General features: G+C 49.0%; 10 protein-coding genes across 10 annotated transcripts; 2 read left to right on the forward strand and 8 right to left on the reverse strand.

The window, feature by feature from the left end:
- Positions 1–18: 18 nt before the first annotated feature.
- Positions 19–1,659, reverse strand: UREG_06923 (uncharacterized protein; the record flags this gene model as incomplete). Its single annotated transcript, XM_002583910.1, has 5 exons — positions 19–120; positions 147–181; positions 532–1,246; positions 1,440–1,452; positions 1,529–1,659. 5 exons carry the CDS (start codon positions 1,657–1,659, stop codon positions 19–21), a joined length of 996 nt encoding a protein of 331 aa, XP_002583956.1.
- Positions 1,660–4,372: 2,713 nt separating this feature from the next.
- On the reverse strand, positions 4,373–6,696 carry UREG_06924 (uncharacterized protein; the record flags this gene model as incomplete). The annotated part of the gene is made up of 3 exons (XM_002583911.1): positions 4,373–4,594; positions 4,649–5,173; positions 5,227–6,696. 3 exons carry the CDS (start codon positions 6,694–6,696, stop codon positions 4,373–4,375), a joined length of 2,217 nt encoding a protein of 738 aa, XP_002583957.1.
- A 1,874-nt stretch (positions 6,697–8,570) lies between these two features.
- On the forward strand, positions 8,571–11,576 carry UREG_06925 (OSBPL2 protein; the record flags this gene model as incomplete). Its single annotated transcript, XM_002583912.1, has 2 exons — positions 8,571–8,606; positions 8,787–11,576. 2 exons carry the CDS (start codon positions 8,571–8,573, stop codon positions 11,574–11,576), a joined length of 2,826 nt encoding a protein of 941 aa, XP_002583958.1.
- Positions 11,577–11,849: 273 nt separating this feature from the next.
- UREG_06926 (uncharacterized protein) lies at positions 11,850–12,864 on the reverse strand (the record flags this gene model as incomplete). Its single annotated transcript, XM_002583913.1, has 3 exons — positions 11,850–11,959; positions 12,012–12,607; positions 12,665–12,864. 3 exons carry the CDS (start codon positions 12,862–12,864, stop codon positions 11,850–11,852), a joined length of 906 nt encoding a protein of 301 aa, XP_002583959.1.
- A 290-nt stretch (positions 12,865–13,154) lies between these two features.
- Positions 13,155–14,053, reverse strand: UREG_06927 (uncharacterized protein; the record flags this gene model as incomplete). The annotated part of the gene is made up of 3 exons (XM_002583914.1): positions 13,155–13,504; positions 13,560–13,749; positions 13,820–14,053. The coding sequence occupies 3 exons, from the start codon at positions 14,051–14,053 to the stop codon at positions 13,155–13,157; spliced, it is 774 nt and encodes a 257-aa protein (XP_002583960.1).
- Positions 14,054–16,059: 2,006 nt separating this feature from the next.
- Positions 16,060–17,565, reverse strand: UREG_06928 (uncharacterized protein; the record flags this gene model as incomplete). Its single annotated transcript, XM_002583915.1, has 6 exons — positions 16,060–16,195; positions 16,278–16,467; positions 16,554–17,031; positions 17,094–17,206; positions 17,273–17,407; positions 17,463–17,565. The coding sequence occupies 6 exons, from the start codon at positions 17,563–17,565 to the stop codon at positions 16,060–16,062; spliced, it is 1,155 nt and encodes a 384-aa protein (XP_002583961.1).
- A 2,794-nt stretch (positions 17,566–20,359) lies between these two features.
- Positions 20,360–21,766, reverse strand: UREG_06929 (uncharacterized protein; the record flags this gene model as incomplete). Its single annotated transcript, XM_002583916.1, has 1 exon — positions 20,360–21,766. One exon carries the CDS (start codon positions 21,764–21,766, stop codon positions 20,360–20,362), a length of 1,407 nt encoding a protein of 468 aa, XP_002583962.1.
- A 558-nt stretch (positions 21,767–22,324) lies between these two features.
- On the reverse strand, positions 22,325–23,948 carry UREG_06930 (uncharacterized protein; the record flags this gene model as incomplete). The annotated part of the gene is made up of 4 exons (XM_002583917.1): positions 22,325–22,983; positions 23,163–23,305; positions 23,388–23,585; positions 23,779–23,948. The coding sequence occupies 4 exons, from the start codon at positions 23,946–23,948 to the stop codon at positions 22,325–22,327; spliced, it is 1,170 nt and encodes a 389-aa protein (XP_002583963.1).
- A 570-nt stretch (positions 23,949–24,518) lies between these two features.
- On the reverse strand, positions 24,519–25,411 carry UREG_06931 (uncharacterized protein; the record flags this gene model as incomplete). The annotated part of the gene is made up of 2 exons (XM_002583918.1): positions 24,519–25,347; positions 25,404–25,411. 2 exons carry the CDS (start codon positions 25,409–25,411, stop codon positions 24,519–24,521), a joined length of 837 nt encoding a protein of 278 aa, XP_002583964.1.
- Positions 25,412–25,969: 558 nt separating this feature from the next.
- On the forward strand, positions 25,970–27,088 carry UREG_06932 (uncharacterized protein; the record flags this gene model as incomplete). The annotated part of the gene is made up of 1 exon (XM_002583919.1): positions 25,970–27,088. The coding sequence occupies one exon, from the start codon at positions 25,970–25,972 to the stop codon at positions 27,086–27,088; it is 1,119 nt and encodes a 372-aa protein (XP_002583965.1).
- Positions 27,089–27,311: the final 223 nt, after the last annotated feature.

Raw genomic sequence — 27,311 nt, forward strand, 5'->3', positions numbered from 1 at the left:
CTTGGCGTGCAATGACGTTCAGTAGGGGACATTGGCGTAATGACCTTGGGCCGCTTTCGGCTCGGGCTTTAAGGGGCCGTTCAGGTCGAACATCTCAATGGGTTCAATCTCGCTACCCTCCTGTGGGAATAGGTGGTCGTGCTTACACTTGGATCAACCAAAGGGACCGTGCTGTGGTTGCCTGGTTCAGACTTTTCAAAAAGAACCCATTAGGAAGTGCAGTTCCGGTATGGAGGTCCAATAGGCCAAGGAAAAATATTTCAAAGACTCTATCATCTTGACAGACAAGGATGAGAGAATCGGTCACAAATTGCAGTTTATTTTCGTAAGGGAAAATAAAGTAGTAAACCATTGGCCGAATACCGTGGGCCATCAAGGAAGCCGTAGATATCTGAAAAACCGAAAAACGAAGTTGATGCAGCCCGCAAATGAAAATTTAGAAAGTGTCCCGGATCTCAGATAACCTCTGGAAGGGGGAAAAAAACACGTTAGTGAACATCCTTGGAGGCAAAGAAACATAGAGAGACTGACTGATATCTTTTAATAGCTGCGTAGCACTCAAGTATTCTCCACGCCAGCATTTCTCGATTACAGCACCTATCGGCCAATTTGACACATCTGTAAAGGTTCCTGCAACATAAAGATTAACGACTTCATGATCTGGTAAATCCTTATAGGGTGCTTCTCTGGTAAGCAGAAAATAAACCAGACTTCCAAATGCAAAGCAGTCATCCTGAAAGCCAACCTTATAGCCTGAATCCTCATAGCTGGGCGGACGATATCTAGTGTTGTTGGTCACCGTAGACACCTTCACCCCATTTATACGGCATGATGCAAAGTCGGCGAGGACGACGTCAAAAGTATCTGTGACGAGGACAGTAGGGGATCGTATGTCGCAGTGTATAATGCCTTTGCTATGCACGAACACCAGTGCCTCAGCAATCTGTTCCGACCATTTGAGATATAGAATTTCTGGTATTTTCAGCATAGCCTGGTCGATGCAGCCATTCTGGTAGTACTCAATTTCGCATGCGAGGTTATTGTTGGCGCGGCCGTGGTATTTGGCAATCCGCGGATGGGAGCCCAACAGTTCATAAGCTTGTTGCTCACACCGGAGGTCATCTTGGTGATCAGGAAAAGGATGTTTAATAATAGTTGATTTTAAGTGCTCCATTTTGTAGATAACACTACTCACACCATATGCAATAGTTTCCATGATGGTGGTTTGTTTGGGCTGGAGTTGGGGCTGTGGTTCCAGCAATATTACAAGTAATAGGTTAGTTAAGTTAATTAGTTATGTTAGTTAGCTTAACTACATAACTAACATGCAGCTCACTCCTTTCACATTCCCACCCTCGTATGTAGTTGGACTAGCTATGGAGTAGTCTCCCCCCTACTACCCCTCCTTCCACTCCCATCTACCTGGACGGTGTACATACCTGCACATGGTTCCTATCCAGTCAGCAAGTTAACAGGTGGCAAATTAAGGGAAGACACCTGGAAGACGCTTGTACAGTCTAGTACCTACCTTTTGTGAGTGCTGAGGTCAGTAGATATCTCCTTCCATCCTCCGAGTAGAAGCCCTCTTATATGATAAAAATCCCTCTCCCGATAACCTCTCCCAAAACAGGCGGCAGCAGTAATCCCTGAAGGTGGCATTAGGCACCAGCCCAATAGATAGATAACACGCTGCTGCTCTCCCCAGCCTGCACGGCGACGAGCACTCCCGAGCTAACCGAGCCAGCCGACCAATGACCAACATTTCAAGGGCCCTGAGAGCCTCTTGATGCGGAATAGTTCTCTGCAATCAACCATTTTCAGTTCTGTTCTCTCTGGTCTCAAGGTCTAAACGCACCAAACTAGAGGCTTTCTCCCGCAAAATTTATCTCTTGGTCTAGATTGCGCGGGGTAGAGAGTTCCTCTGGCTCTCGGAGACTCAGCAGCCTGAGCTTAGAACTGAAAGCCCTGTGAAGGCTTCACAAATATTGGCCTCTTATCTGTCTTACATGAAGAGGCCCAGCTGAGAAATATCGCGAAGGGCAAAACCGCCAGTATGAATTAGGTTAAGGTTAGTTAACTAACTAGTGAGTGGGGATCCCGTTATGCTTATTCGAACCGCATTCGGGCCGTTCCCACGACGTCCCACAGAGTCACCAGTGAGTACGACACTTATTTTGATGTTGCAACTGGCAGGACATAGCGTTCTGGCAAAAAACATCTGGGTCTAATGTAGCTGACTTGACATTATCGCCTCTGAAATATCGTCTGCTTTTCAATGTCGCAAGCTGATAACTAACAAAACGACCAGTCCCAGAAAACTGTTCATCCGCACCACTTCCTAGCCCTGTTCCCTTCCTTTCTCTATAGCAACGACTAGACTAGGAAAGCTTGGCTTTTGTATTTCCTCATTTCCCTCTTTTCCCCTCGTAACTTTCAACAGCCATTCATCAATATCCGCCATCGCATCCTCAGGGGAATTTTTACACTTTAGTAGGAAGGATAATATTTCTGCTGGGCTGAATCTGTTCTCGGGAACTTTCAGAGTGAACTCCTTCCCAAGCTGCTCAACTTCTGGATCATTAGACAGCTTGCTCTGGATGCGGTAATCTTCTTCTGCTTGTTTAAAGAAAGTCGCAAGTTCATGTCATGATTCTTCAGTGGAAAGGAAACTCTTCAATTGACACAACTGGGCTGTATGAGAGCCTTGTCCAGCTTTTGACATGGTTTGTTATCATGATGAGCACCCGGACTTTCTGTGATGATACACTGTCAAAGGCATTAAGCAGACCTAAAAGTGTTGGGCCTCGACTAGGTGGATTGCTCAGGCCGACTGAAGGGCAGCCGGTGTCTTTGCTGGTTGGCATGTTTCCAACTCTAGACGTACCAGCAGCATCAATGTGTTCCAAAAGATCACACATTGTGGGGGGAGCTGTGAAAACCAGCTGGCTAGGTGCCGGTTGTTGACACTTGAAGGGTTGAGAACATATACATCCAGCTCAAAGCAGCCCGCGATAAACAAGCTAAAGCTTAACTTTCCAGTCCAGGAGGGCCATAGAGAAAGAACCCCCTTCAATACAGAATGCCTCATCAGGTGTACCAGCCCTGGGCCTTCTCATCAATGAATTCCACTACATCTCGCACTCGCAGGACCGCTGTTTTCTCCTTTTCATCCATGATGACAGGGATCGGCCTGATGTCCCTTGCTTTTGATTCCCTCCACTCGCCGTCTTGGCTCTCAAAAAAGACGGTTTCCTTTGAATCAGCTTCAAATATCCGGAGCGGCAGTCGTTGGAATTACGGAGACCTTGTTATGCTTTGCTTCATCAAAATATCAGAGCCGGGTCACAAGCAGAGGGCCTTGGATTTTTAATCTGCCGCCCTTCGCCAAAAATCATATCAATATCAATACCATAATCATCTTCAGCATAATCGTTATCCAGCCCAAAGACCCACTGTATTCCCGTTCTTTCCCTTGTTCCACGATCCTAGCTTGAGCAAGCTCATATTATCCTCAAACAGCGCGAACGAGATGGAAAGTTCGCCGCCAGGGTGCTGGCGTTGGTAGATGCCCGTCTCAAGGCGATATCAAGCGTACGAGAAGTAAGTTAACCATTGAATTTTAGAGGATCGCCCAAGTTACGATAGCAAGAAGGTGATGGCGAAATGCGAAGTGCTTTCGGATGTTTAAAGTATCCGAGAGCCACAGTCTTCGAGGCTAACACTATTTTCAAGAGATACGGCAGGAAAGTGGGTATAAAATACATTGGAGGTGGTTTGCGTTGTTACGGCCAATCATGTTAAGAAATCGGACGATCGGTTCGAAATCGTACACAGCGACGTAAAAGCAATTTTGGCCGTAGAGTAGTGAGCTTGCCTCGTCTTGGATCCGCTTGTTCGTGCGAAGGAGGTTGGGCGTTAACTAAGTATTAAACACCAAACCAGGGGTCAATTGGCTCGTCGCGCGCCAAGAGATAATTATAGACCTTATGAGGATGAGACTTGGTAATTACTACTATACCATCGGCTCCCTTCGTATATGGTATGCGAAGCAATAGGGTGGCTGCAATCCCCTGGTACATCATCTGTGGACATTGCGTTGCGAAACGGTCATATTATTTCATTTCTTAACACTAATTAATTAATCCTCCCGAAAATATTGAGTGTTGTTGAAACACTCCAAGTCCTTCAAATAAAACTCCTTCAGCATGGCAATCACATTGCTGGGCAACGTAAACAATCTCCCAGATGCCGGCCACCTTGGGACACTCCAATCAACAAAAGTCAAACAGAGACTGAATCAAATTGATAGAATAAGAGCAGAAGGGGAAACATCACCAACGGCAACTATTTTGTCTCGTGAGAATAGCACTCCTTACGTGCTAAGCTCCCATACACATTCTCTGAGGCACTTTTCCAGCATCTTCAGTTCATTTCGCCGCTCTTGCTTGCTCTGCGTCTCGGATGCGATTTCCTTGACCTGATCATCCGAGAGTTGAAGAGCACCCGTGGGCGTGAGAATACTTCGAGCACTGAGCGCAATGTGACGCTCCACGACCTGACGACAAACATTATCGACAAAGGTTTTCATGGCAACCTGTGAGTTTGTTTAGAGCAATTCAAATGCATTGTCTTCTGATATGTCGCTCACCTTGTAGTATGATTTAAGCCCAGATTTTGCTTCCTCGCATGCTTGTTGATCCATATCCACAACGACATGCCTTTGGAGCGAAGATAATAGCCTGAGCTTGTCGCTTTCGGTATTACTTATGTGGAGCACACCGTGGACATCATGAGAAGCCCCATGTAACGCTTTCTGGATGACCGCCTTGGTGGCATTTTGGCGAGATTTCTGGATATTGTCTGTATAATAGTGATTATATGTAATTGGCTGCAGTTTCTCATCGCTACAGAGCTTTTGCAGTTCTGCCAAAGCATCATCGAGTGTTTGCTGGAGGCGACGATTGACAATTTTGAGCATTCCATGGCGCACATGATCATCTTTGATCACGTGATTCAATGCGAGCTGGACACAAGAGGATGTTTCCTTGTGGACAGTAATAACATGTCGCTTTGCAATTTGGGGCCAGCGACTTGACTGCTCGTGAAAGAGCTCAGTCAGGAGAATGTTGCTGTAATTCCCTGGCAGCTCTTGTCCTCGCGTTCTTTTATAAACCTTTGCAGCATTAGCGACTTCTGAAGCGGGGCCGGATGGCAACGAGCACGAACCTGTTTAACCCATCCGTCAAAGGCACCTCGCGAGACTGATTGACAAGGTGGGAGGCCGTTGTCAAGGCCAGGGTGCCCGATGGATAAGCTGTCATCTTCTTCGACCACTTGCTCGACTTCCTCTCCCTGATCTCCGCTCTCTTCGTCCTCGGTTGGGTCCCGAGGCGAACCGATATTGCGCTTTTGCGACTTATCTCTCATATAGTCAGCGAAGAGACCATTGAGTTCATGAAATCGGGCACGTAACCGGCGTGGAGTTGCGCTTTCTGCCCCGTAACTGAAGAAGCCTGACAAGTGAGTGTGGTATGATCCCTCTAACGCCGCTTGCATGATCCCTTGGAAATCCATACTCAGCTTGGAGAGGAAGAGTCGCTGATCTCCGATTGTTAACCTCTCCTCTCCAAGGTCGTGAAGTTCGGCCTGGGTTCTTTCAAGAAGAACGTCGATTTCATTGCACACTTTGGGCAGCTCACGTTCAATATGATCCTCAAGAAGGACTTGAAGGAAAGACCTCAATGCTTCAATCCCCACTCTGGAGAAATTAAGTCCATGCTCTCTCCATCGCTCCGAACGGAAAAATTCCATTTCCAACCTCTTCCTTTCTAATGCAGTTGTGCCAGCTGCAAGCTCCTCTGGCGACGGATTCTTGAGCAAAAAATATCCTAGCTTCAGCTTGGTTTGGTCCAAGTTTTTGGTAAACAGGGCAATCCGCCCCTCTGTTCCCTTGTTGATGAGATCGGATTTTGTAATGATACCGACGGTTCTTTGGCCGGACTTGTCGAAATGGCGAGCACGCTGGATAATCGGTTCAATAACGATATCATTGGTGGCCTGAACCACTGCTAGGATTATTGTTCTTGAGCTTTGTAGGTACCAATCTACAAGGCTTTCGACGAGCTTCACATCTTCTCCTCCGGTTTCGTCAACGGAAATCAGACCCGGCAGGTCAACAACCGTGAGGTGAAGGCCAATATCCCCAGTGACCTCGATCCGGAGCACGTCTGCAGCGAAGGCCGGACCGTCGCACCCGGGAGCTCCAAACCCACGGATGCCCATGCACGCAGCTGCATCTTTTATCGTATCTGGCAACTCCTCATATCCATCCAGGCGGCGCTGGAAGCTCCTGAGTTCTTTCGCTTCCTGCTCGTCGCGGGTGATATGAGGGATAATTGATGCATTGATGGAGGCCGTCTCTAGTGAGTGTCGCAGGATAATCTCGGTTCCAAACTTGGTGCAAACACCATCTTGGCGGGGGAACGGGATCCCAGTAATGCCTTCAAGAACAGAACTCTTTCCAGCGGACTGGGCACCGCACACAACAAGTTGCGGCAGGGAGATATGGTCCCCTATTCCTTTCGCTCTGATTCTATCAATTTGATTCAGTCTCTGTTTGACTTTCGTTGATTGGAGTGTATTGAGGTGGCCACCACCGGGGCGGCTGTTTTCGTTGTCCGGCAATGTGATTGCCATTTCGTCGTCCGCATGTATAACCCCTTGAATTGCTCGCACTTTGCGAAGCCATGCTTAAATATAGCTTTGCTAACTATCTAGAGCAGATATGTTTCAAATCAGGTTCGGGGGCAGAAAAGCTTGCAATTTCCAGCGGACACCCTTCAACACCTATTTCACGCATAATTAAGCGGTGGATGACGCGTATATGTTATCAGCTGGTTTGTTTATCGGGCTCTATTTGCTGCCGTTCCTCGCTTTTTTGGATGGTCATACGTCACTATACGAAGCTGTCAAACCCATGCCTTGAATCAATATAAGTTCTAACTCAACCATCCATCTCCTTCCATCATCCTTTCTACCTAAATCTTAAGATTGCTGTTGACGAAAAGGTAACAGTTAATACCTATCAATTACAAGCTGTAGCCTATTTCACATCATTGGATCAGCCTCCGTGATACCTAGCCATCTTATATTAGCAAATTGTTTTCTCGTTTCAGTATGGAGTAGAGAATGAAAGCCAAAGAGCAATTCTCACATCTCTAGTTTTCTTCAAACTGTCAACAAGCCTCTCTTGGTGTTATTTGTGCTGTGCTTTTTTTTAGTTCAGCCAGTGGACTCATGCTTCTTGACTCTCTGGATGAAGTCTGTATCTATTGGTGCCAGCCTGAGGTGTTGGCTTGTGTTTTGATGGTTGCCATCCATGTAGTGTCTTGGTCAGGGAGTATGCAGCTGAGCTGGGGTGCCAGCTGAAGTGAGTGGTGGCTGTAGAGAGAAGGTGAAAAGAGAAAGAGATCTCTTGGTGGATGAGATCTAAGAGAAGAGGAAAGAGGCAGATGAGAGAGTATCTTTGAGCAAAGGGTCACCATTTTAGAGGGAAGCAGAAAGAGGGAAAAATAGACCAGTGGCTTCATGCCAAGTTGTGAAGCATAGGATGGAACTGAGAGAGCTCTGAATCTGATAGTGCTGAGATCTGATTCATTTTTGTGACTCAGAACCCTGGTAGATAACCCATTGAGCCCATGTGGCTCACTCACTCAATAACATATGGCTGAGCTGGGTGAGCCTGGGTGATTGATGACACCTCAGGAAGTGTAGAAGGAGCATGAAGAGGCAAGGGTGACCTCCTACCAAGCCATGTAACTAAATTAAAGCAGCTCAAAACACTAGCCAGATGAGAACAAGCAGTCCGTGCCTGATACTGTGATGAGACGGCTGAGGGTGCCAAAGCGGCACCACAGCCATGACCAGAAACAGCCGCCAAAATGGTACAAGATGGATTCTTTATGTGATGAGCTTGATGCTTTTGATATTTTTAATCTTTAATGTCTCTGACAGAATTCTGATCCTCTTTTCTAGTTAGAGTCTTGAACCCTCATCTCTTGTAGCAACTAGCAACTGCATTGAACATGAACTAATATCTGGGCAGCGGCTCTTTGTTGCCCGGCGGCGAGACATTTTTCCAGGATCACGTGTCGAATGCAGCTCAATCCCGGGAGTATATTATTCCGATGCCACAGCCACTTTCACGTGGCTGGCGATCGAGCCAATCAATGCCAAGCTTATTCCAGCTGCGAGAGTTGATACTGCCACCACGCACCGCCCGTTCATCGCCCAGCCGATTGTGTCTGTCAGTCGATTCATTCTGTACATGGCTTTGGGTCGACGTTAGTTACGGGCATTCTCTATCTGGCCCTCTTATATACCAAGGAACGATGGTGACTCCGTATGTTTTGCAGTTTAAGTCAAGTTGTTAATTCGAAACTCCCACCTGCTGCTCCCGCGCTCGACGTAATCTGTCATCTCCGGGATGGCCGGATAGCTCGAGGAGCGAATAGTCTACAGTCTTCAAGATTAGCGTCATTGTTCCTTTGTTCATGTTTTGATTCGGAACCATGGCCGGAATGGAAGAGATTGAAATCCATAGCAAAGTACGCCTCAGAACGCGTTTCTGACCCCTTCTCCGTTATCTAGCTGCCTAGGACTGACGGGTCTTCCACGGTCTACTTCCACAGTCGTATCTCGTTCGCTGGATCAACGTCCCCGGGGAGCATACCATTTCTTGGAGCATTCAGCCGCATAAAAAGTCACTCAATTTCGGAATTTTCAAGCACCCAGGCACGACGGGCACATTAACAGCGACATCTACCTCCATCCATTCGAACAGCGATTTCGGTGACCCCAGGGACAATGGGAAAGGTGGAAACCCTTCCGCATCGGTGGTTACCGACAAGTTAAAGGGCATCGGCCTTAAGCCGATCAAGTGGATTGGGAAATGTGAAGCGGACAAGATTTCCCAAGGGACATATGACGTTGCGCCCAGCGAGTCTGGGAACTACGCGTTGGTTTTTGATAATACGTTCTCGAAACAGATATCAAAAACCGCGACGTTTGTGCTTCTGACGTATCCTACTCATTGCCCACCGCGGTCAGGGCATCAAGTGCACCACTCGCAAGTTGTGACAGGTCCGGCTGCCGGGAAAAGCGCGCTTACAGGATCTCATGCGGTGGTTGGAAGTGGGGATTCCGGCTCTACTGAATCGTTACGGAACCCTCGCGGATATGGCTTGGCTGGCAGCCAGACAAAAAGCGGCCTACAGGCTTTGGATACGTCGCTCAATGTCCATGCAAACCTGCATACCGGTATTCTCCAGAAACGACGACGAAAACGCCACCAGGGCCACGCTCGACGATTTTTCTCTCTCGATTTTAGCACCTCAACATTGTCTTACTATCATGATCGCAATTCGTCCGCTCTACGCGGCGCTATCCCGCTCACCCTCGCTGCTATAGCTACCAATGCGGAGACTAGAGAAATCTCCATAGATTCCGGCGCTGAGATCTGGCATCTTCGCGCTCTCAATGATCATGATTTTAATTTATGGAGCTATGCGTTGGAGAAGGCTTCAAAAGCCCCAGAGGATCAAATACAATCGGAATCAAAATTGAAGGGGAGAACACAGTCAACACCCGGGCGAAGGCCGAGCATGGTTCCGCAGGATATAAAGAGCTGGACAGAGGTGGAATGGCTGGTGGAGAAGGTTGCGCTAGCCAGGGACACTGTTCGACAGCTTGCTAAGGATACGGATCCAAAGTATCTGCCGCATACCTCTGATCGGGATGCTCGAGTTCCGCCCGCTAATGCTCGAAATGGGTCCCAGCACGTCGATAACGGCGCCGAAACAGGTGATCGGGAGAAACGATCCTTCTGGAAACTTAAACCCCGGAATGAAAATTTTGTTCCGGCTCAGCGTTCTATTTCTCATGGCGACTCGTCCGGAAGTGAGAAAGCAATAACAGAGTCGACAAACGGCAAAGGTAGTGCCGTGCATGATCGTTTAATGGCGCTTCTCCAGGAGCTCAATGCTGTCGTTTCGGATTTTACTGGTCTCCTGGAGAAGAAACGCCTTCGAGCCTCTCATGCCCCGTCGATTCGAACACATCGGAGTGTCGAATCCGACCTATCTCAGGAGTTCTTTGACGCTCCTGACGGAAATTCCTCCCCGCTTCTAACTATCCGTCGTGATAGCGACGATGAGGAAGAAAAAAGCCTGGCAGAAGAGACCGTCCTCGACGACGAATCGTCTCTTTCCGGAAGTGATATCGAGGAAAGGGATGATTTTCTCAAATTTCGACATGACAATTCTGCCTCCCTATTTCCCACAAAGCCGAAATCCTTAAGTCCACTGCCCGTCGAGAATGTGGCTCGACGCAAAACTGTTACGGCCCCAACGGTTCTTCCTCCAAGCTTAATTGGATATCTACGCAAGAACGTTGGGAAAGACTTATCAACTATTTCCGTGCCCGTTTCGGCGAACGAACCAATTTCATTGTTGCAGCGCGCCGCTGAACAGTTCGAGTATTCACCTCTTTTGGACAAAGCCGCCAATGCTACGGATGCATTGGAGCGGCTAATATATGTTACCGCATTTGCCATTTCTCCCTTTTCAAACATGCGGGTAAAAGAGAGAAGCATTCGAAAGCCGTTCAATCCAATGCTCGGGGAAACGTACGAGCTCGTCCGTGGCGACCTGGGATTCCGGTTTGTGGCAGAAAAGGTCTCACATCGACCAGTTCAACTCGCATACCAAGCAGACTCCAAGGACTGGAGTTTCACACAGTCGCCAAAACCAACGCAAAAGTTCTGGGGGAAATCCGCGGAAATCATAACTGATGGGGATGTGCGATTGACCTTACACTCGAGCGGAGAACATTTTAGCTGGTCCCCTGGAACTTCGTTCCTTAGAAATATCATAGCCGGCGAGAAGTATGTTGAGCCAGTGGGTGAGATGTGTATCGTCAATGAGACGACAGGCCAAAAGACCGTTGTCACGTTTAAGGCTGGTGGCATGTTCTCTGGCCGCAGCGAAGAAGTCACTGTCAAAACATTTGACACTCACGGCGAACCGCTCCCGCTTGGCTTACAGGGCACCTGGACTACGTCTCTCCAACTTACTGAACACGGTCGCGAGACCAACCACACCATCTGGGCCGCCGGCTCGCTTGTCGATAAACCTCAGAAACATTATGGGTTTACCACCTTTGCAGCTAGTTTAAACGAAATTACGGCTATTGAGAAGGGGAAGTTGCCACCGACTGATAGCCGGTTGAGACCCGATCAGAGGGCGTTGGAGAACGGCGATGTCGACGGAGCAGAAGACTTGAAAGCAACGTTGGAGGAGAATCAGAGGCAAAGGCGGAAGGAGATGGAAGCTAGAGGGGAGACATGGACACCGAAATGGTTTACCAAAGTCGGGAGGCCGAATGGGGCGAACGGAGGTGGAATAGGGGATAATGACGATGATGGGGTAATATGGAGGCTGAATACTGGCAAGGATGGATATTGGGAGGAAAGGATGAAGGGGAAATGGCCGGGGGTTGTGTCAGTGTTCCAATTATAGTTTCGACAGCGATGACGCTCGTGCTGTACTTCCAATGCTGTGTATCATTTTGCGATGTAGTAACTTATGACTTGATGTGTTGACCGAGCGGGTGGCAGTGGTTCTGAATGAATACAGAGAATACATATCACCGTTCAAGAACTGCTTCTAAGACTCTCTTCGCCCTTTCACCGCCTAAATAATCTCTCCCTTCTCTCTTTAACCTGTGATCTTCATCCTCATCGTCTTCAATTCCGGCCTCTAGTTCCAGATCAAGACTGACCTCATACGCCCTCATAACCGTATCTTCGTCCACTTTAATCCCTCCCTGCACCAACACCCGTATACAGCCCTCCAACCGAGCAATCTCCCTCCTCGTCGCAAGACTGATCTCGTCATTCTGGCTAGAATACATGGTACCAGAAACCATATCTTCCAATCGCGTAATCGACATACCCATGCCACCGTCTTCCACCGCACTAGCCGCATCCGCACGTTTCGAGATCCAAATATATCCGTTCACGCCCAAGATAACTTCTATATCGGACCCGCCATTGGCACCGGGCACGGTCCAGACTTGCCGTCGACTGCGAACCACACCGGTCCCGCGCACGACGCCCGCACCGCCCATCCCCGCAACGGCAAGGAAGATGCCATTTCGGAGCTTCCCGTACTTCAATGAGCGCGTGTGTAGCGACGCGGAACCATCCTGATGCACGCTCTGCACCTCGGCAACGAGGAGATCACCCTCGTTGAAGAAAGAGCGGATTTGTAACTCGTCTGCGGTTGTGCGCTTGCGCAGGATGCCGCCGGGTAAGTTGATGGCGGAGAGGGGGAGGTTAGCGAGCAGAGGGGCGGCGACGTCGACTTTCCAGCGGCGGGATTGGACTTCGACGATGCGGCCGATTACGAGGTCGCCGATTTCGGGATTGTAGCGGGCGCGGAGGGGGTAAACGGAAAGGAGTTTGTTGGTTTTGAGAACGGTGCCGGCGACGGTGGCTATTATTGTGCTTGGGACGGAGGAAGTTGCTGGTGTGAATGTGCCATGGCCTCTGCGGAGTGGGTTTGTGAGCTATGGTCCTGGAAGAGTATGCTGGGGAGAATCGAACCTCATCCATTGCGGGTCATCTGTGACTACTTCTCCCGGTGTGACTATGGTCCCTTTGGATAGGCGCGGTCGTTTGGAGGGACGGGAGGTCGTAGCATCTTCCATCTCAATATCAGAATCGGAATCGTTGAAGTCATCGTTTTCTTCAGAGGAGCCATATGGCTCGTCATCCACGGCGGGAGGGAGTATCGTGATGGCCATGGTCTGTGTAGAACCAGGTCAGATAGGTTGAATGGGCGGGATCGCAGTTTAAGAAGCCAAAAGAGGGACCAGAGCCTAAAGAGATATACTGTTGCTGTTATTGCTGAGGTTGTGGTAGTTGTCAGTAGAATTTTGGATGAGGGAGGATATTCCCAGACTAGCACTCCAGGCCCACCGGGTGTCACTCTAGAACTCGGCTTCTGATTTTATCAACATCTATCAACTTGGAGATCAACTCGGACTCAAATGCGAGCCTTTACTTCACAGATGGACGTGCTTAAATTCTGTTTCTACCCTCCACCTCTAAATTCCACCTCGTCCTCCAAATCTAGCTTTGCCAGAAACTCTCGGTCAAGTTCAACATCGATATCCGTCTTCTCATCCCTTAAAGGATACCGGGGGTACAGCCAACCAAGGGCCTTTTGCAGCGGCTCCGTGATTACTCCAGCCCACTCTAAAACCTTGGTGATGGCTAGAAAGATTGGCTTTGCTACATAACGAATGGCTGCGGCACCAACCTTGACCCCGGTGAGGATGGGTTTTGGGGAGCAAACGATGGCAGCAATGAGGTCAATGGCAAAGTTATGGCAGTCCGACACTCCGAGTATATAACGCTTTCGCCGGTTGATGATTCTTTGACCTGCTCGGATCATCGCTTAGTCTCACTGAGGCGAAGAGACTGAGCTTTAGCATACCAATTGATTCGATCTGTCCGAAGCTCATCTCAGTGCTTCCCTTGAAAATCTTCTTGACTGCCAAAGGCACCTTTTTATATCGCAGTCTCTCCATACTCTCCTCGTCTGCCACCCGGGTCACCCGGAGTTCTGACCCGCGTTTGAAATACTGCAGTTCATACCGATACCAGCCATACTCATCGGATCCGATCTTCAGCGGGATTGTCAAATTATTTCTTCAAAAGCGCTGCATGGACCAAAGGAGAAGTTGTTCTGCTTACCTCAACTGCCCAGTGTTGAAAAATCAGAATAGCTGGGCTCACACCGGCTTTCCACCGCGCAAGGGTTCTAGTTTTTATCCCTTCTTCAGGTTCTAGCTCTCTATAGAGCATTCGGACCTGAAGTTTTGAAGGCTGGCGTGAGGGAAGCGTATTTGGCTTTGGCGGTACTACAGCGGCCCAAGGTGCAATGAAACCGCCACAATTCCGCGAATACTCTTCAACATAACTCGACATGGAGCTATCTATACTGAAGTCGATATCGTACCCGCCGTGAGGGGCGTATGGGTTTGGGAGTTTCGCTTGGGCCTCATGGGGACGCGGCCCAGAAGAGTCCACAGGGTCATTAAGATTATCTTGACCATATTGCGCTCTAACGTAGGATAGGCGAAGGACAGGTTTACCGGAACCGAAGGCAGGCCCCTCGTGCTTCAGGGCTGAAGAGGAGCGGTCCGAAAGTGAAGTTAAAGGGGGTTTGCATGGATCCTGGCAAATATGACAGTTACATGGTTGGGGATACGCTCGAGCTGCTGGTGGACAGCATGGACAGCGTCCCTTGAAAGAAAAGAAATTATCAGTTGTCGGTCTGCTACACACTAGATTCAAGGTTGTGGATATGCATACAGATCGCTCATACTGATTTCCCATTGATGTGACAAAGGGTTCGTGACAAGAGAGTTGACCTGGCTCTTCAACCTATACCTATGGCGTCTACCTCCGTATTCATGGAAACGGACTCTTGACATTGTAAGGCGGCCGTTCTATATATGCTACGGGCCAGCTAACCCGTTTTTTACTGCTGGCCTTGCGATCTCATTTTGCTTACCAGAGTTTCCGTCGTACTTCCACAAGAACTGCACCCAGGGCGCCAATCCGAACTTCCCACATCGACTGACATCCTGGGACTCGCGCACATGTTGGCTGCCCGATAATGTGCAGCAGGGCTGAGAACAGTTCTTGAGGGTATTTCGTGGCTTCAGCGAACTTTTTTATTCCGAAACGTGCTGGAGTTTGCGGCCGTATTGTCCACGCCATTGCTTCGTTTTGGGCCGTGTCGTCGGGAACTGTGGCCGCTTTCGTTAACTAGCTATGCAAGCTGCAGCCTGCGGGCTGCAGCCTCGTCTCGTCTTTCTCTGCTCTGCCTCGCATTCATTCGACTTCTGATACTCGGCTCGAGTATGAATAAGTGCCAAAGGTCTCCCGTGAGATTGCATTCTATATTTGTCTGTTCTCACATTTTAAAAGCTATTCGAAGCATTCTCAAATATCACACCTTCACGGCCTCCCTAGCTACATCCGGATTCAATGCGGTCTAACCCACTAATTTTGCTGGGATGCCTGGTTTATGTCTTCTTCTTAGTTGGAACAGCATTATCTGTCTGGAAAACCGTTTTTGGAGTCACCAAGTCAACATACAGAATCAAACTAGGAGAACCTGATATATATGGTCTAGGGGTACATCTGGGAATTACATGCAAGTTTTGACTACAACGATTATCGATGTTTTCGCTACATGTGCAGACGCTGCAAATCTCGCCCCCGTCAATATAGCTACGATTCCTACTTGCGATATTTCCCGCTGCCCAATTCCTGGGCTTTTCTACTGAATGCATATCTGATCACCTCAGGAAATGGGGTTGCATTGACAACCCTTACAACCGCATTCCGCCCCAATACTCATGGGATCAAAGAAAGCTGCTTGGCTGCAGCGTGTTGCTTCACCATCTTGACAGTGTCGCTTTATCGTTGGGATTGGAAGTTCTTGAATGCCACTTTGCAAATATGTTGCCCGAAACACCACAAAGATCAATTATTGTGAAATTGACAGATTCATTGGTACAGGCATAGGACTGTTACTGACTGAACGATTTTATATGAAAAGCATACCATTTCGTCAGGCATGACAAGTCTAACTCCGCTTGAGGAACACCATTGGGAAGATTCTTAATGGCTATCGGCTATTCACTAGCAACCGTGAGGCGATAGAATACTTGCGTCTCTAGATACGATGATTGCGCTCCCAACTCTGCGAGATATCCCTTGTGGACAGGCGCACCGTCACGGTCCTAATCAAAGGAGGCGAGCAATGATTGGAAGGAAGAATAAAATGAATTGTGAATTTACGGAGCCACCAAAAAAATCGGCCATCAACATGAAAAGGCTTACAGCAAAATTCACAATGGATCGCCCATCAAGATATCAGTATTCCCGGCTTATCAAAGGTGACCGCTTCGCCTCAAACTTCACGGCTCCAAGATGATGTCCGTACCCACGCACCTATTGCAAACAAACAGGTTTGTAGGGTCTACTCGCCTCTTAGTCGCCAACAGTCGGTCATATTTGTCTCCCCAGAATACGTTTTTCCAATCTGGCTCGTATCTATGTTGCCAATCCGGTTAAATTGGAAGAGGGACCCGAGGTATGGGAGGAGGAATCTTACGGATTGGCCTCATTTACATACGATCCGCCCTCTGGGCCTACTATTTCGCCGAGTCTCCTGCTGATCTCGACCAGGTCGAGTTTCGCCTTTCTCTTTTCGTCGACCGGCGCATCGTCCGTCCAGTTCGCCGACCAGCCAAGCAGGGCCCTGCTTTCTTTCCAAATTGAATGTGCAGCTGTGTTGTCTCGTTCAGTAGCATCGACTTTGCCAACTAAAGGAAAATGAGGTTAATATCAACGAAAAATCACTAGGTCCTTGCAAATTTTTCTTCGAAGCGGGATCGAAAGTGATGCTCACTAAAGCTAAACCCAGGCCCCGGTGACGGGTATTCAAAAGCCAGGTCCACCAAGTCACCCGTGCGGTGTAATAAAACTTCCTGAGTTAGGAGCCTTGATGCCTCAATAATGTTCGTAGCGATGTTTGGGTCTCGGAGGAAGTACTTGGAGTACTCAATCCAGCTCGGGAATTCAGCGTTTGCGACAAGACCAGAAACTCCTTGCATCGTTGAAATGTCATAATACGGTTTAAAGGCCGTGTTAAAAGTGGCATTAGTTCCATTGGGCTGAATGAAGATTGCATTGAACCCAAGGGGCTCATCACTGGTGTTTATGATACCGTACCCAGTATATCCCGCGTCGGTGACACTTACAAGCCCTCGAAGGGACTTTTCGAGAACGGCGCGCAAGGTCGAGTTGTTAGTGACGTTGAATTGAAGGAAACCAACCTGGATATGTGATGGGTTTGGGTGGGTTTTATATGTGACGGATGTGATAATCTATTTCAATGGTAAGCAGCCATATTACTTCTGCCAAAAAAGAGCCTTTTCATGATACTTACACCCCAGGCGCAGCCACCTCCTCCTCGAAGCGCATAGAAATATTCCGGGTCAGTATATTGGTTGAGAGTTCTACGTTCACCTTTTGCATCGACAAGATTAACCTCCAGCAAGTCTATTGATGTCAGACAAACGGGACTAGATAGCCTCGGGGAGCCGTGAGAATCGGATAAATACTTACTATCCACAGCAAGGCCATAAAAATGAGAAAAAGCACTATGGCCTCCGCCGGTAAGGTATCCTCCGGCGGCTCCGACGGTTTGAGCCGAACCGCCAACAACAATAACACCTTCTTCGGCAGCGGCTCTATAGACGTCTACAAAGAGAGTATTGTCAGAAAGCAGAATTTGGATACGTAGACTTGAGCTCACCCAACCATTGTTCCCCTGCCTGCAGCGTCACTGCCGGAATCCCTTCGGTTTCCTGGGGTGCGTCTTTTGGAACAAACGCAGCATGCCACTCCTTTCCTTTCATGTTATGTGTCCATATCGAAAACGCCCCTTGACCGCTTGATCGACCGAGACTATGAGGTGTGAATGATCATGGCCATCAAACCAGACCTAGGACTGCAACTCACTGGTCATGTCCCGTATTTTTCACGACTAAAAAGAGGTCTTTCTTCGCTGCGAATTTGACAGCAGCTTGAATGTCACCTATCTCATGGACATTGACCGAATAATGTGGAACTATGCCACATGTGTGAGCCCTAGTCATATACCCATCTGGGGTTGTATGGCGTACCGATGCCTTGATCACAGGGAGCTTCCTTTGGAGTGTCGATGAAGCATTGCCCTGTCTCACCTAGCTCCCATAGAATAGCCGAATATGCACCAGTTTGGTTGGTTCGCCAGAAACTGTTTGTCCAATTCTCCTTTGCAATGGCGCACTTGGGAGCGTCATATTGTTTTGTATGGCAAACCGCTGCGGAGGGAAAGGTCCGAATGAGATGGCCCGAAATGGAAGAATTGAATCTTTGCCACTCATTATCTGATGGCCAGCATGGATCACCATAGGCGCATCGTCGCCGATGCTGGACACCGGCGGACGCCGCGAGCAGTGGAGAAGCAACGAGTAGCAACTGAGGCAACAGAGCCTTCATGATAATGATAACAGTCGATCGGTTAAAATCAGCAATATAAAGAAAGACAAAAGTTACTGTAACTATGGTAACTAGGCACTAGTTATTCGATAGGTCAATGAGATGTGCAACGCAGTGAAAGAGGTTGAGCTCCCCTGGCGAAGCCATCGCTTTAAATGGTGCTTGCAAACTTCTTCAGCAGGACACAGTGGTCGTCTGCTGCTGCCTTTGGGCAACACGATCAGTTTCCCTTTTCAGGCCAGGATGAACCCAGCTGCACTGGATATCTTGGAGCAGCTTCGATGGAGAGACCACCGGATTGGCCGAGCCCGCGAATACGAGTGATTGTCCGTTCGAGGCAGTTCGCCCGCAATGGCAAAAACCAAGCCTGTCTTGAAATCAAGCTCGGATCGTCATGGTGATCCTCGCAAGAGTGCCCTTCCGCCACGATCCAGATCAATCAGATTCCATTCCATTACGGAGTACATCTGCTGAGCTTCGCGGCCGTCCCACGTTGACTTCGCCGCGTTGCTGACTCAGGCGCACCACAGGAAGATCGAGAGCAGACGACGCCATAGATCCAACGGATGGAGGACAATGATGATGTCTGCAAACTGTATTCACCTTCGATTTCAATCTTGGGGTTACATGACTGCCAACGGAAACAAAATATAAACATCAGAAATCCATCAGACTCCTTGAAAACGCCAGAACAAGCCACCACAAATTCCCCCTTAAGCGTGCCTGGATTCTTTCTGCATTCCCCTTGCTACAGTTTCCCTCTACAAAGCCTCCCCAAGGCACCCTTGAGATATGCAGGCTAGCCTCGAGTCAAGCCCTCTATGTCTCGACACGCTGCGTGCGACGCACGTTCTTCAGATGTAGCTGAACGGTTCACATACAATTCTCCTCCTTCGGAACCTGTCAACAGCAATTGCCGAGCTGGATGGGAAACGGATCAGCATCTTGTCCGGACCAGGATAGGGGAAATGGGAGTCAAAGTTATCTACTTACCTATGGTCGTATGATACCCTCAATAATTGTTCACAGTTCCACAGTCCATGCACTGGCATGGAGGGCGTCGCAGAAGCGGCTTGTTGCAATTCCAGCACTTGTGCTCCGCTGGTGGCCTATTGAGCTTGGCTGATTCTGGGTTGGTCTTTGTGTTTGGGCGAGCGTGGTTAGACGGACTCTCTGATGCTCTAGGCATGACTGTACCGGGCAGGGGCGGAAACTGGGCTTAAGTTGAATCGATTATGTCAACAACGGCACCGAATCGCTAGAGATGCCGGTTAGGATATCCTTTCTCATGTCGAGCCTGGGTGGGAGAGTCATTCCCATTTATGTTGCTGGATAAAAGTCGTGACTGTCTCTCAACTCCTCCAAGGCCCCGAGCGTTTGACTGAACGCCAGACTGAAAATGCCTTCGTGCCAAATACGCCTCTCTCGGATCCCAATTGCCGCTGGGGCTTTCTGCTCTATATCGAACGGTCGCATGAACATTTTGTGCCCGCCACAACGCCTTGTCGAGAGCACAGACTCTGGATGGTGCTTGAACCCGGATACATGCCCCGGCTGCCTGTCACGAACGCACGGGTGAACATACGCATCCGGCGGTCCGCCGTTTCCTCTCTTTGACGCCTGAAAAAACGTTCTCGTTTGCGGTCATATGGAGAGTGCCGTTCTGAAACCACCAGCTGCGGCAATGTGGTTGCTACCCTAGCTAACTACTTGAACGTTTCGATCCAGAATCTCAGCCACTCACTGTGGGCAATGCGCAACATCGCTCGTTTTCTAAAACCGTGGACTAATACGGTGGTAGTAATTTAGTAACTCTTTGTGAATATTTTGAGGAACTATGAGGATGATATCCCAGTCAATTGATAACCGGATCGAGAAACGCATGAAATTTGCTGATGGTGCGAAATGCGGAGACTGCCTAGCCAGGGGTTGCGGCGTTTCTAAACACAGCCTCGCATCAGTCCCAACAGACGTCGCTTATCACGAACCCATCTACAGGCATGACACGCCTACAATTGCCTATTTTTAGGCCGTTTCCGACGAACCTCCCCGGCACCCAAGTTCTTGACCAGTTTCAACATCCGACTTCCAACAACAACCTCGTATCCGGGCATTAAAACTACTCAGAACCTGGTTCTTTCGCTTTCTACCATGCCTTCAAGCTATCCATCAGCCAATGTACCTCCCGTACTTGTTGAATTCTTCATCGGCTTTTAATCTATCCAGATCCTCATCCCTCAAACCTATCGCGACAGCAATCTCGCCGTCTCGAGACTTGGGCATCAAGTATATCAAGCCGTCAAACGGGTCAAGTCGTGGCCTGCGTACAGCTTCAGGTTTGTCCAATCCAAGATTAAAGTCAAGCTCATAACAGTCTAGCTTCGCCCAAGAACTCAACATGAGATCTGTTGATGGGTCAATGTTCGCGGTAATGGAAACTGTATTCTTATCCGGCGTACGGCTGATAAGTGTCGCTAAAGCACGTGTGCGATACTCTATATCTGATGTTTTGGGATCCACTGCTGAACGAAACTGGGATGCGACCGCGCCCAACGGCTGCTCAATCAGCTTTTGAAGCGTGGAGGTGTGGTAATTTAAGTTCTGTGCAACTCCCGGATACATCTGTGGGATATTAAAATAACGCCTGATATCGACGGCGCGGGTGATAGTAGATTTAGTTGTTGGCTCAAGACGAGGGAGTCGAGCACGACTGATGGACTGCCAAATGAAGGCGCTGAGGGCGTCATCAGTGGATATGAAACCCGACGGCGGGCTCGAGGCGCTTGTAGCTAGCGCTTTCAGAGCGACAAGTGACCTGGAAGAGAAAATGAAGTAAGCCCAGGTGCATTTCGGAGGAGTAGTCGCCGGGAATGGAGCTGGTTGGTCGCCATGGGAAGGTGGTTTCACAGGCTGTTGCTGTGCGGCGTCGGAATCCGAAATGTAGGGATTATCCAGCCAGGGAATGACATGGCGACGGTCAAGATTGCCAGATGACAGTTCTTCTGGTGTAAAAGGCTCATTCCGACAAGCCTTGGAGAACAGATCGATAACCTGACCTTGGCCAGTCATGTCCATGGCGCCGTGCTGGCCGACAAACATGAGTAGAAGACCGCCAGAGATAAAAGTAGCTTGTAGGAGGAAAACCGGCATCGTATCAAACGCAGGTTCGTCAGGGCTTCCCGGAATTGTTTTGCGCGGAGCAATTACTTTTTCGTCCAGCATGGCGAAAGGGAACTCGGCATGCCGAAGAGCGTCCATCGTCGGCATGGACGGGTCATTTCGGAGATCTTTCACAACGAGAGGAGGAGGCTTCGCCAACGGTTTGATTTTGAATATACCCGAACTGTTCTCGCTTGAGCCTTCGTTGACGACATGACCCGCCAACCATGGAAAGCTCGCCGATAGCCGTTCAAGGCCATTGGTGAGGGTGGTGATGATCCGCGGGTGCGACGAAGCGTCGGCCACTGCATAGCACAGGCATATTTGGGTATATATTTGGAGCAGTGGTAGTTGCCCCAGGATATCGAGATGGTAATACCCGCTCCGGTCTTTGGAAACCAACAGCGGCTCATCCATTTCGGCTGGCTCAAGAGTCGTCTAGGTCTCTTGTTTTGTCCTATTTTGACGTTGGCTGGCGCCCGCTCCAACGCGAGTCGATGCTGCAGGTTAGAGCATTGGCGAGGCTCGGCAACCTGCACCTCTCCTCTCTCTGGCTTTTGCTGGATTGGGACATTGGACACTGTAGGGTGGTGTTTATGATCGTTAAACGATATAAGAGCGGGTTGGATCCGGGTTCAAGGCGTAGTTAATATATGGTAATTAAACCTCAAAGGATGAAGTTAAATATCCAAAAAGGTCATCCCATATAAATCCTAATATATTAACAGAAAACATTCGGACATTGACTAATTGTGCTTACTTTTATACCCACGATATCATACTTGATCTTTGGAAGTGCCAGTTAGTTATTCTAACCCCCAGAAGTGTATTCAAGCCATCGCTTTCTTCTCCTAGATTGAGTCTCAGAGATTGTCAAATGATTTCACAAATGAAAGATCTGCACTTTGGGGAATATTGAAATCTGTCCATTCCATTGAAAGAAAAGACTTTAAAACATTGAGTAAAATTGGAATTTCAAAATGTTCGACCGTAGAGCTCCATCTGACGCCATCTTGCCCATTTTTTCATCTCCGCCACGGCTTGCTGATTGCGATGCTTCCATGATGTCGCAGCAAAGTACTCGTTTCTCAGAGCTTGGTCGGCGAAAACTTGGTTCCGCAGGTTCTTATCGAACAGAACCATGCCTTCATAGAATCTCTCCCCTGCTACTTCGGCATCTCGTCGATTGTTCAGAACAACACGCTTCCATTCTCTAGCCATATGACTCGTGACCTCCCACAATTTATAGACGTCGGGCCTGTCTTCGGGATCCGAGCTGTGACACCGCTCGCAGAGCTCGTGAAGAGTAACAGAGTATGGCAGGTAGTGGTCTGCGTCAGAGCGCTCGATGATCAGCTGATGTTCGAGGCCAGTGTAAACTTGGTAGACCTTTTTGGATGCGTTTTGGATGGTGTGTGATAAGGCATAGACGTCAATTTTAGAGCTTATTTCCCACGGTGCATAGATATCTCGTGCCTCCTGCATCGTTCCCTGTGAGCATAAATATAATCTAGCCACTAACAGGGGTTTCAGATGGATGTGTCTTACCGGAGGAGTATACTCCCCGGTTCCCTCCATGCAGAAACTTTTCTTATACTCTCGCACATCGTCGTTGGGCAAAGTATAAGCCAGACCTAGATAATTCACTGATGGGGTTAGAGCTGTCGGTTTGAACGCAGGGGCTTTTCCCACCAAAATCTGCCAGATAGAGATTCGGGTACAGCTCATCAGCGTTATGCGAAGGTGGCGATCCAATGAAGACTACAAATCGTTAGACTGATAAACTTGCTTTGGATGCAAAAGCCAGACTCACTATTGCTTGGCTTAACATCTTTGTGCACAATCTCCTCCCATCCGGGCTTGATATACGGCTTTGCATGCCCATTCGTACAGTACAACACCGCAGTCATCATACAATGAAAAAGGTGCCACAAAAAAGCTTCTGGTAGCAAAATTCTATCAAGACGAATAGTACCATCAATTAGCTTAACGGCATCTGAGCAACGTTCGACGGTATCAAGGTTCCCCTTCCACGTACTCATTCTGGAAATAGTCATCGAAAAGAGCATCGATGCTGCCTCCCGGATAGTAATCGTACAGGATGCGGAAATAATATTCTAAGCGTTGTTCCTCGCTGTCGCTGTCGCTGTCGCTCTCACGAGAGAGAGCTGGTCGCGTGCCCAAGTTTAACCAGTCATGAACTTTGACGACATTGGGGCATCCAGCAGCGTTCAATCTTCGAGTTAGATGACCTTCACTGCAATAGTCTGCCCAAAAGGAATCATTTTGGGTATCTTTGATGGCGAAGAAAATCGGGTCCTGAGACTGACGTTAACTATCATTTGAAAGCCATCAACCAGCTGCAGTAGGGGGGAGTTCGCACCATTGTACCAAATGGATGCCACGCACAAAGATATACGGTGCCGTACGAGCCATGGCCTATGACCTTGATGCTTTCCCAGTGACTCTCAGCGGTAATCCTCATTGAAGGCTGAATCACCGGCAGGCGTTGCAAGCGCATCAACTGCTCCAAAAATTCCTCCGGATGCTCGTAGCACCCAATATCAATTTCACAATCGGCTGCTGACAGCATCCCCATGTAGTAACCGATCGCCCCTGGGCCAGGAGTCACATCGCCTTTCCCCGGGTTGAGAAAGTTGTGACAAAACCTCTCGAGGAATACTTTCGGAATACCTCCAATAGACATAACTGAGATGCGTGTTTGAAGGAAGGCTGAAGGCAAAATCCCCTTGGTGAACCTTTAGAAAGAGAGACTTGAATTCTCTGAGGGCTATCCTGCACTCAACTTTTCACAAACCCATCGTAGGAAGAATCAAAAGGGAAGTTCAGGCTCTTTGGGAATCTGGTATCTTCTGACGTGTCTGTAAGAACACATTCGAGGATGTCAACAGAAGGTATGAAACGCGGTGCTTGACGCTCATGGAAAAAAGAAGAAGCTACGCGAAGAACAATCTGGAAGTTCTACATCCAAGACAGAAGAGAATCGAAAGGAATAAAATACTACCGACGAGCACAATAATGATCGAAGACAATGGACCATTATAATATAAGTACAGGGAAATGGCCCTATAGGAAAAATTAGAAGGAACACAAAGCACCAAATGGATCCATAGAAATACAATCGACAATCATCTTCAAGGACGGTACTTTAGCTTGCCGTTGCAGCAGCGGCAGTAGATGTTCGCTTTCTCTTTGGGGCATCTTCTTTCTTCTTCCTCGATCGACCGCTACTTCCGCCCTTTGGACGGTATCCACCATCTTCGTCTCGTTTCCTCTTAGCTCGACTGCCACCCTTTGTAACCTCTGGCTCCAAGTCAAGCATAAAAGCGTCCTCCTCGGGCCCCTTGTCCTCTTTCGAGGCTTGTGCCGCCGCCCGCTTGGAGGTACGAGTAGCTGCTGCCTTTGTCGATACTGACGGCTTCTCCGGGACGCCAACCGATTCTGTCTCCAGGAAGGCACTAGGATCATTTTTTCGCAGCCAGTGATACATCGACGTGGGGTTGCGCAGGATGATTTCCCTTTCTCTCTCAGCGGTCGACGGCCGTTCCCCTGTCCGAGTGAAGCCTGCGCCTGAGTCGAGGTTGTTTGTATATTCCATGTCGTGCTCCGGAGACAGAAATCCAAGCGTAGAATCTAGATCTTCGACTGGGCCTGGGTGGTCACCGTTCGCTGGAACCGCATGTGGTGTTTTCAAGAGTTCGGTATAGTGAAGCGCTGGAGCAAAATTGTCGCCCCGGGTTATGGATTCTTCAAGTCGTTGGCACGAGGCTGGGGATATTTTGCCTTCTATTAACTTCACCCTCGCTTCGCGGAGTTTTTGGCGAGCAGTCGCGACGTCGTAGTTGAGTTTTGGTACAGTATCCGGTTCTTGGTAATATGCCCTGGGGAATGGCTCCGTAGGAACGTCTAGCTCGTATCGAAAGTGTCGAGGGATTCTGATGCTCGAGTTGAGCTCTAGAAGGAGTTCTAGAAGTTGGCTATGCAATTACAAGCGTCAGCAGCTGCCAGATTTATACGGACCATGCGCTCCGACATACTCATTCTGTTCCTTGAGACGTTTCGAGAGGTCGATAATCTTTAATTCCTCCCTGACAAGTGAGTTTCCCTCCTTCATCGCCAACTCAAACTTGAGTTTTAATTTTGCGAATTTTCGCCTAGACGGGCATAATTAGCATGGACAATTGTGAAATAGAAGCGCGGGGGTCTAACTTGAAAGACTTGTAGGTGCGATGCACGCTCGGGTCATGCCCATCAGGCAAGCTCCCGTTCGTCGAGAGCGATTCAGTAGTGTCTCCGTGGGAAGCCATGGAGCCAGTAGATCCGACTGGTAATGGTATATCTGATAAACAGCGGTGGAATCGTGCTGGTCTTGATGAATGATTCCCTGAGATCCTGGACTTGGAGTCAGGTAAAAAGAAAGGGTGGTTTGAGCTGTCGTCGTCGAGGTTGTTGGGTTCAAAGCGCCCCCCAGCCAATTCTTCTGACAAACAGACCATCTGAAGCTAAAATCCACACCTCGGAATTTTTCAGCGACAAGAAGGCCAGTGCAGCCGGCCTCACCCTCCCTTTTGTTATTTCGAAACGGATCATTGCTCAACAATGGACCCTGTCTCAGATTCCTCCCCGAAAACGAGCCGTAAGCGAAAGCTTGACCCGGAAATCGAGGTCGACCTCACGGCTCCCGAGCCTCCTTCGAAAAAAGCTCTCCGAAAAGCCAAGAAGAAGCCAGGTGCAGTGAGCACGGAGGACTCGAAGCGAACAACTCCAGAGCCAAAGGCCAAAGAATCTGGCAGCGAGCAATCGAAGAAGCGGACCACGTTTGAAATCTGGATCGGAAATTTGCCCTTCACCGCGACGCAGGACGATCTACGCAAGTTTTTTACTACGCAGGGAACGTTTACGCCGGACGAAATCACGCGTTTACACCTTCCAAGTAGTGGCGAGAAAAATAATGGGAGACAAGTATTAAATAAAGGGTTTGCCTATGTTGGCTTCTCGACCAGCGAGGCGGTACAACGGGCAGTCGCACTGAGCGAGAAACTCCTCTCAGGACGAGCAGTCCTCATTAAAGATGCAAACGATTATTCGGGACGCCCCGAGAAGTCTGACGCTGTTGAAAAACCTTCGAATAAAACCCCCTCGAGGAAGATATTCGTTGGGAATCTCGCGTTCGATATTACAAAGGAAATGCTAGAGGAGCATTATCAGCCCTGTGGGAGCATTAGCCACGTCCATATAGCCACTTTCCAAGACTCTGGCAAATGCAAAGGGTATGGCTGGGTGGAATTCGAGGAGTTGGACTCTGCAGTGGCCGCAATCCGGGGATTTGTCAAGGTGCCAGAAGACGAGGAGGCTGACGCATCGGCATCGGATGGGCAGCCAAAGAAGCGAAAGGAGAAGAAGGTATGGGTCAATCGCTTGCTGGGGCGCACTTTGCGCATGGAATTTGCGGAGGACAGCACCACTCGCTACAACAAGCGCTTTGGGAAAGAAGGGTCGAAGCGGGAGGATGGATCTAAAGACAAGCGCCAGAACGACGAAGCTGCTCCTATCGAGGAGGTTTCTACCGAACGAAGTTCGTCTCGAAAGACGGAGGCGCGTACCAGGCCAAAGACAAAGGCCAAGGGCAGCTCCACCGGTCGCTATTCTGAAGAGACGGTTCAGCGGCTGAGCGGGACAATAGTCGAATCGCAAGGGAAGAAAACCACATTTGATTAGGCGATAGTCAATGGCAGGGAATTCTCAGAGTTGTGTTCTCACGAAGCTCATCCCGTTGATTTCATCTGCTATTAGCTAGTGTCCTTGTAGGATTGTAGGTAATCACCATGGCCTAGCAGCCTGCAGAGGGAAGCGGGAGCCTGGCCAGTGCGTCACTCGCTTCCCTTTGGCTCCAGGAAGCAGCTTACCTAACAACCGTCTTCTTTTGGTGACGGAGCTGGCA

Source organism: Uncinocarpus reesii, genomic scaffold (assembly GCF_000003515.1).
Source record: "Uncinocarpus reesii 1704 scaffold_4 genomic scaffold, whole genome shotgun sequence".
In the NCBI taxonomy this organism is placed as follows: domain Eukaryota; kingdom Fungi; phylum Ascomycota; class Eurotiomycetes; order Onygenales; family Onygenaceae; genus Uncinocarpus; species Uncinocarpus reesii.